We start from the raw sequence: 9,340 nt of genomic DNA, 5'->3' as shown, positions 1-9,340 counted from the left end.
CCCCTAAAGGAAAATCTTTGAAATACCTACCAAAGAAACACTAATTACAAAAGAACTTTAGTTTTTAAACTATCATGTTACTAAATAACTCATGCCTCCGGAAACTATGACCTTTGATAAATGTTGATAATTGTAGAGAGGCTTCATAGGGTTGCTATGAGTCATGCTTGACTCGAAGCCAATAACAATACCACCACCACCACCACCAGCAGCAGTTCCATTAAGTCTGAGGTGGTGTTGCTAGGTTGTGCTGAGTTGCTTACAACTCACACTGGCTCTGCCTGTGACAGAGTGGAGCACTGCTTGGCCCTGCACCATCCTCACAATTGTTCCTGTTTGCGCTCCTTGTTGAAGCCACTGTGCTGATCCATGTCCTAGAAGGTTGGGATGATTAATGTTATGTATCACCTTGGCTAGGTCACGATTCTCAATAGTATGCATTTATTCAGTCAGACATGAAACAATGTCAACAGCACATTCTGTGACATAAGATGTATGTAATTTAGATATTGTGCTTGGGTACCATAGTTTTTGTAGGGAGCTCTAGCATAACAAACAAGTTCTGCTCTTAAATCTGTCTTTAAATCTCATTTGTACAATAAGTTGAACAGTTTGATAGTTGTTACTGTCATTGTCAGGTGCTGTCAGTTGTGACTCATAGTGACCATATGTACAACAGATCTGAACTTGGCCCTAGCCTGCACCATCATCATGATTGCTGCTATGCTCAAGCCCTTTGTTCTTCTACAAACACATCTTTTGGAGGGTTTCCTTATCTCTCTCTGAACCTCCACCTTCCTCAGCATGATGGCTTTTTCTAAGGACTCTCGATAACCTGCTCAAACTATGTAAAGTTTCACCATTTTTGCCTCTAAGGAGCACTTTGGTTGCACTTCCTCCAAGAAAGACATGTTTACTCTTTTGGTGGTTCATGGGATATTCAGTACTCTTCTCCAACACCACAATGCAAAGACATGCATTATTCTTCTGTTTTTCTTACTCACTGTGCAATTTTCAGGTGCCTAGGAAGCAATTGGAAACGTCATGGCTTAAGTCAGGAACACCTTAGTCTTTAAACTGACATCATTGCCCTTTAGTACTTTGGAGAGGTCCTTGCCAGCAGATTTTCCTATGCAACCTGTCTTTTGATTGCTTTACTGCTGTTGTTTCATCTTTGTTGTCAGTTTGTCTTAGGATATAATTGTAAAATGAACAATTGCCATGTGGGATGGCTGAGTCTGACTCCTGCTTACTTCATACAGGGGAAATGTCTCCATCAATAATATCCAAAGTACTAAAATATCTACAAGGCCAGACATGCCACCCCTTATGTTTCCATACCTTTTTCTATCATTCATTGGGTCCAATGTTTATTTCAAGACTCACAGACTTTACTCACAGTTGTAGGGTTTATTGGGGAAATAGGTTGGAGAGTGGGAAGGGCAAAGATTATCTCACAATGCAAGTCCAAGTTTAGTTCAGCATTCTCAAACCAGGTTAACAAGGCACAATTCCCAAGATTGTGAAAGTCCAGGTTCAGTTCAGCAACACAAATGAACCTCTGGTTTCCTCAGTCATCCATCAAACTTTATCTCAGAGCAGTAACAAGTCTGCTTTTCCTTCAGTCATTCAGTAAGCAAAACCTTTAACTGTAGCCTTTATCTCTGTGGTTCTTCTGGTTACACCTTGCCACAGTCTTTTCCCAACAATGCCACAGTCCCTTCACAATCTCTCTACCACTGTAAGTGCCCTTTTTGGTAATGTGGAAATGTCTCTCTTAAATTGGTTTCACAGCTATTGATGATTAAAGTTGCTGGAGATTATGCCCCCAACAGGGCCTAATGCTAGCTAGAAAAGCCAAGTTTCAAGTGTTATGACACCCTAATAGTACATTTCCTAAGCATAAAGCCATTAAAGAAACACTTCCAGATATGTTAAAACATCTTTAACATAATAATATAATGTTTTTATACACATTAAAGTGACACCTGTTTGTTATTATGAACCAGTGAACAATACTCCTTATCAGGACATTGCATGTTTACTGAATGGGCCCCAAGTATTTTGTGTGCTTTATTACTTTAATCCTCACCACAATATTTGAAGTGAGTACTGACAGTGCAACCATTTTATAGATAAGAAAACTGAGGCTTGGAGGAAGAGATAAGTAAGTTGCCCATGGTTCCATGTTGAATCAGAGCTAAAGACCACCATAAAGCCAGGTCTACCAGCTCCAGAGTTTACCCTCTTAACTACAGCCCTAGGATTCCCACAATAAGTCATGAAGCTGATCTGCCATCTGAAGAATAAGGCCCGAGTGTATCCTGAGACTTCAGGTAAAACTTACCAGGGAATCCACGTCTTTGGCTACTGGAAGACTTGGCCAAGTAAACTTCTTGTAATCCGTCTTAGGCTGGATCTTCCTCTCCTGCTCTGTCCCTCCACCCTTCCAAGTCTTATGTCTCTTTCCAAGGACTGGTCCCTCCTGGCCGTATGTCCAAAGTATGTGAGATGGAGCCTTAAAATCCTTGCTTCAGGGGAGCTCTGGTGGCCTAGTGCCAAGGAGCTGCAACTACAATCCCAGAGGCACACGGTTCAAATCCACCAGATGCTCTGCTGGTGAAGGAGGGACAGTCTCCTCCTGTACCAGTCAGATCTGATTTGACGGTACACTCACACAAAAATAATAAAATTTAAAAAACAAAACCAAAAATCCTTGCTTCATCTTTAACAACTTTGAAGGAGTCCGTTAAATAGCACAGCCAATTCTTGTCTTGGGTTTAAACCAATTAAAGAATCAGAAAAGGGAGTAAGACAAAGGAAGACTACATTCTTCACCAGTTACTGGTGAAGGTGGAGAAATGGGGAACACATTTACAACAAGTAGGGCTCCTACTGTAGACCCTTAGCATCAGGCCAAGGCTCCCCCACATCCCCTTAATCTCAGGCAGTGCTGACCTGGGGCTGGGCCCTTTCTCCTGGAGCAATTCCCAGCCCTGGAAAGTTTAGCACCTGGAGGAGCCTTTTGCATCCCAAGGGGAGGCAGGGTATGGTGGCCTCTGTGTAGGTAAACTAAAACCTAAACCACCTCTAATGCTGCCCCCAAGGTGGTTCCAACTCAGAGTGACCTTCGCTCAGGCTTCTGAGGCTGTAAATCATATGGGAGGAGACGCCCTCAAGAAGTGACTGGTGGATTTGACCTGGTGGAGACACAAGCCTTTTGGTTTGCCATACAACGTGCTATGGACTGCAGCACCAGTGATCTAGTGATAATCCTTGTACATTCTCTCTCAGATGAGTTATGCTGGTGCTCTAGTGCTGAAATGTGAGAGGAGTGTCCCAGGAACATTACCCTAAAAGAGGAAGAAACCTCAGGAGAGGGGGAGAAGCATTCTTCTAGCAAACAGGAAGGAGAATCAAAGCCTTCGTTCTCCCTCTTTGGGAAGAAATTAACTTTGTTTTAGTAAAGCAAATTCAAAATGTAAATGTCTGTACAGCCCAGGGCTGGGCACTGTTGTGTTCTGCCAGTCACGGGGCCGCTGTGAGTGGAACCAACCCCACTGCACCTAACAACAACAGCTTGTCGTATCTGTGACTATGATGCCAGCAGACATGTATATGCATATGAATGTGTGTGCATGTGTAAATATGTCATTAACTTACTTTTTGTTCTGTTTCAATTTTAGATTCTTTGCTATCAGAGGACCTCCTTCTTTGGCGGAAACTGTATATCCATGATTGATTACCTCTTTTGGCCCTGGTTTGAGCGGCTGGATGTATATGGGATAGCTGAGTAAGACATTTGGCCACGGAGTAGTGAATTCCTGGGGTCACAGTGGTTGAAATAGGGCTGTGTATCATTTATCCCTCTTTGGGTATGTTTCAAGAAACCTTGGGGACAGAGTGGCTTTGTGGTCTGCTGATCACCCAAAGGTTGGTAGTTTGAATCTATCTGCTGTTCTACAGAAGAAAGAAGTGGCAGCCTGCTGTCAGTTTAAGTTACAGCCTTAGAAATCGGAAGAGGCCATTCTCCGTCCTGTGCTATGAGTCAGAATCAACTCTATGACATCGCATTCAGTTTGAATGTGGGGATGCATTTGGGGATGGAGGTGAAATGAAACTGGGTTTCTAAATCTACCACACATTTCCTGGTAAAAATGCATCTATACTTTCATGTCCTATCTGTAGGCCCAAAGTTTACCCACATTTCTGCTATTAAGACTTGGCATCCTAAACCCCCTTTAGTGCTCCATGCCTGCTGTCCTTACTAGCCCATCCAGGCAATGCTCATCATGGAACAAATGAAAAGTTGCAGGCATTGAGTGTTGGTGCCTGCAGCTACCTCTGTGGTCTCGTCCCCTCAGACCATCCTGCTGTCACTCTCCAATACCATCTATCTTAGACACATCTAATTCCCTTGTGGTATTTCCCCAGAGAGAATTCTGGAATTCTGGTGGCTTTATGGTAAGGAATTTTGCTGCCATCCCAAAGGTACACAGTTCAAAGCACTAACTGCTCCTTGAGATATGGGCAATATCCTCCTGGGTGATTTACTGCCTCTGAAAACTTGCTGAAGTGTTAGTTATAATTGGTCCTGACTTGACAATACACAGCAGTAACATCTCCCAAAGGAAATACCCTTTAAAAATATTTTTAAGTAATATATCCTGATATTAAACAATAAAATTACCAAGCACTGTGGAAGCATAGTGTGATACTTGTTAGTTGCCAACCGAAAAGTCTATGATTTGACTCCAGCAGCTCCTCTGAGAGAAAGATAGCTCCTCCTGTAAAGATTTATTCCTTAGGAAACCTGATGGTGGGTCAGATAAATTGGGATCAGATAGAGACACTGAAACCACTTGTGTTGATTTTGACACACAGCAACCCTGTATGTGCCAGAGTGGAGCTGGGTTCCCTCGAGTTCTCACTGACTGACTTTTCAGAAGTGGATGCTCAGGCCTTTCGTCCCAGGCACCTGTAGGTGACCTCCAAGCTCCAACCTTTCAGTTATTAGCCCAGCACATTAACTATTTAGACAAAACTCTGGAAGAGAACTGTGCAGGCGAAGTGGGATTAGTTTCCCCACTTGCTCAAACCCCAGCAGCAGCATTAACTGGTAGCAGACAATTCTGATGTTTGCAGAGAGTCTGGTCCTGAAACATAAGAGCCACGTCAGGACCCACAGGATAACACACAGGCTTGGGTCTACTCAACTGTCACATGTGCTTCTGACTTGAGCTGCCCTTAAGGGAAGATAAGCTGCAACATATTTGATAATTTAAAACCTACACTCAAACATGACAAAAACTTGTTGGCTAAGAGGATAAAACACTGAGCCACAGGTTATAACGAGAACTCACTTCTGGGTCTGGATTTCCCACTGACCTGTTGGGTCATGCTTGAACAAGTTGCTTTACAGATCCTAGACGTAAGTTTCCTCATCTATCCTTGCAAGAGCCCTACCAGCCCTATTATTTCAATAATGGTGATTGTTTCATGAATTTTTTTTAACAAAAATGCTTTGTAAATTAATTGTCTATTTGATCTCAAACTCCATGAAGTAAAAAGCTGACAGTGACAGGACAGTCATTTCAATGACTTGTCCTTTTGTTGGAAAAGAGTGGACGGAAGCACAAACCCTGAAAGTCCCACAGCTGTCCGGCCACACGTATTTTAACACTGCTATTGAAAGCAACAACTCCTCCTACAACTCAAAAACACATACAGCTAGTCACAAAACAAGATTTTCTTCTAAGACATGAATTTGCTTACTTGATAATCCTCAAACCTGAACCCACTGCCTTCACGAGGAGGCCCATTCATAGTGGCTGCTTGTGTTAGAAAGGAGAACTATTCTATACATTTTTCTTGGCTGGAATCTGATTCTAGGTTAACTTATTTATCTTATTGTCAAGTGAATATTTATTGGTTTCCTAGGACTGTAAGCAAAGGACCACACCTGGGTGGCTTAAAATAATAGAAATTTGTTTTAGAGGCTAGAACTCTCAGGTCAAGAGATTGGCTCCTTCTGAAGGCATAAATTCTTCCGTGCTGTTTCCCTGCTTCATGCAACTCCCAGAAACCCCTGGCTTATAACGGCATCATTCTAGACTCTGCCTCCATCTTCACATGACTGTCTTCCTGAGGTGTTGTTACATTACACACACCAGTAATTAGAATCAGGATCCTCCCTCAGCCAGGATGACTTAGCTAATTACATCTGCAAAGACCCATTTTTTTTTAAATCACATTTTTGAGGTTTCAGGGTGACATGAATTTGGAGTGATACCTAGTACAGAGTGTCATCATTTAGTCTGCATTCCACAAATGAACCCATTTTCTCTCTCTTTCATTGCTGTCGAGTTGGAACTGACTCATAAATGACCCTCCATCAGGTTTTCAGAGGCTGTAAATCACATACGAGAAGATTGTCCTTTTTTTTTTTTACCTACAGAGCCACTGGCGGGTCAGAACTGACAGGGAGGTGCCACCTTTCAGTTAACAGCAAGATCAGTTTTTCAGGACCTTGTAAAATTATTATGGGATGCTCGCTTTACAACTCCTGATGTGCTAACACTTCTTTCTTGTCCTGCAGCTGCATAGACCACACCCCGACGCTGAAGTTGTGGATGGCAGGCATGCAGCAAGACCCTGTAGTCTGTGCTCTGTACACAGACAAGTGCACGTTCATGGGCTTTTTGAATCTCTATTTTCAGAACGACCCTGATGCTTTTGACTATGGGCTAGTCTGTTGAACTTTACAGTCCACCCCTTCACAAACCATAATGCTCAATTATACTGTCAGTCCACATTGAGGATTGTCTTGAGGGTCGCTCAGTTTCTTTTCATTATCTTTGAGGTTCTTAATAAATTTTTTTTTTTAAAAAAAAACAAACACCAGGAGTAGGAAATGAAGTGCTTTCTTTCTGATAATCATTTGACTCCTCCAGCCCGTAGCTTCTAAAGATTTTTCAGGAAGTGCCCGGTGCAATTCTGAACATATTTTGGGGGCCTGTGTGCCTTCCTCACTTTTTGGCCTTCATCCCTATTTGTCCTTCAGATTCTTGATGCTGATGTTGATACTGGGGCTCCGCGCCTTCCCCTTGAGGAGGTTTGTCACTGTAAGACCTCCCTTGTGAGAAAGAACCTGTAGAAGACAGAGAAGGAAGAAGAAAACACTCTATTTCCAGATGCCTTCCAGTTGGCCAATGAAAGCTGTTACCCATGTGGGCGTGCATGATTCTCACCCTCAAGCAAACCTTGGCCGTGGGCCTGAGAGACACCAAGGGTCTTATGACTGGAAAGAATTCCAAAGCAGGAAATGAAACACCAGTTTATCACCCTGGACCAAATACATCAGAATTTGATGCTGTCAGGAGTCAGGAAGTCTCACAGTGTTCTAAAGCCGACATCCTGCTTTAAAAAAGTACATGCCCGCAGCCTACTCCTGGCCCTAGCAAAGGTCACGCTGTTGGATTGGCGTCACACCCATTGCCTCTTTCAATTTGTTCAACAACTGCATCTTATTTACCAGCTGCTGCATTCTAGCCCTGGGTCATGTGGAACTGTACAGATGATGAGACATATGCCCTACCCCACGGAAGCCCTGATCTCTTCACTCATCAGATGGACAATTGCTCATGGGAATCTTGCCTCCATCTAGGACTGGCCCCTCTGCTGGCTCCTTTGGTGGCCCATGTGTGAAGGGCCAACCCAATAGGAATGAGACAGAGTCTGTTCAGTGCCATATTATCTCTGTCTAGATAATCACAGAAAATTCTGACTCAGGCCATTGTCTTTTCATTTACTTCCTATGCATCTGAGAGCTGGGCAGTGAAGAAGAATGACAGAATTGATGCGTTTGAGCTGTGGTGTTGGAGAAAAGTACTGACTATCCCATGACGACCAAAAGAAGAAACAAATATGTCTTGGAGAGAATGCATCCAGAGTGCTCCTTGGATGCAAAGGTGATAAAGCATCTCACATACTTTGGTCATGTTGCTAGGAGAGGCTATTCCTTGGAGACGGGGAAAAGGTGGAGGGCAGATGAAAGACCCTCAACCAGATGGATTGACACAGTGACTGCTGCAAAGGGCTCAAGCGTGTCAGAAATTGTGCGGGTGGCACAGGATAGGATGGTGTCAGATGTGTTGTTCACAGGCTTATTAGGGGTTGTACTCGCCTCCATGGCGCCTTACAACAATAACAGCAGCAGATACTCATGCGCTTACGATCCTCTCAGCTTTGATAGTGCTTAATGCTCCCAGCCTGGCAGCCACAGAGACATGACCATGCAGGAGTGATGTTTTCAGTTGTCTCTTCTTAACTTGCCCTGCCTCCTACTCTGCCCAGCTCAGCCTTTCCTTCTGACTCAGTCAGCCCAAACCTGCCATCTGCTGATTCTGGTTATGTTTTGATCCATGTAAATAGTTACTAGGTGTAGCTCCCTGCCAACTGGACAGAAATTGGACTGACTGGTGAAGTGGGCCTACCAGAATTTACAGTGAGTGCCAGCAGCCTGCTATGCAAACTCAGAATCTGGGGCCTGGTTGCCATGACATCAAACTAAGGCAGAGTGAGGTACATGAATCACTGTTTGCCATGCAAACTTTGTTAGGGGAGAGAAGCGTGTCTTGTTGGCAGGTCATCGTTATGGAGAGAAATGCTGGGGAGTGTTGAGCATGGATGGGACCAAAGCTGCTCTTGATCCAGCCAATGGTAACATACTTCTGAGTGGCCAAAACCATAGATGTTCTTACGGAGCTTCCACATATTTAGTAATTTGGAAATCAGGCAGAACAAGAAAATGCGGCATGGAGAAAAACAAGGGGCAGGGAAATGTTACAGGCTGGTGACTCCCAGTCTACTCGGGGATTTGAGTGCTTTCAGCTAGATCAGCTCTGCAGTTTGCGAGGGTCCCACCACTCCACATTTTATGTCATCGGCCCTCAAAGAGACCTGAATTCTCGACCTCAAAATGGAAGTAGAAAGATACAGCCTGGAGAAAAGGGAATGAGGTTAGAAAAACCAGGCTGTAAGAATGACCCCTTCTATTGAAGTGTAGGGAGAGTAGAAATAATTCATATTGGTCAAATAAGTAGAATATAAATAAACATTAGGAAGTCTTCCCTTTCCTCATTCCCTTCTAACAACCAGTCTTTATTTTATGAAAGCTTTTTAAACTTGAGGGCTTTAGGTGAAAGCTACTCTCTAGATCCTTCAGATTGGGAAAAGAGGAAATGCATTTAAATTGCAGCAGTTGAAAGACCTTCATTGTACCACATGCTGTTGTTATTAAGACTGGTGACCAGGGGAAGTTGTTGTGTTGATTTCCTTT

The 9,340-nt window shown here is 43.5% G+C and overlaps 1 protein-coding gene across 1 annotated transcript in view; it reads left to right on the top strand.

Annotated features, from left to right (window-relative positions):
- Positions 1-6,758, top strand: part of GSTO2 (glutathione S-transferase omega 2) — a 21,261-nt gene extending 14,503 nt beyond the window's left edge. The window contains exons 4-5 of the mRNA XM_006880175.1: positions 3,687-3,793; positions 6,599-6,758. Coding sequence (XP_006880237.1) covers positions 3,687-3,793; positions 6,599-6,758 — 267 coding nt within the window. The remainder of the gene's footprint in view (positions 1-3,686; positions 3,794-6,598) is intronic.
- Positions 6,759-9,340: the final 2,582 nt, after the last annotated feature.

Source organism: Elephantulus edwardii, unplaced genomic scaffold (assembly GCF_000299155.1).
Source record: "Elephantulus edwardii isolate Elephantulus edwardi_28Jun2011 unplaced genomic scaffold, EleEdw1.0 scaffold00006, whole genome shotgun sequence".
In the NCBI taxonomy this organism is placed as follows: Eukaryota; Metazoa; Chordata; class Mammalia; order Macroscelidea; family Macroscelididae; genus Elephantulus; species Elephantulus edwardii.
This window is presented reverse-complemented; position numbering and strand designations above follow the sequence as displayed.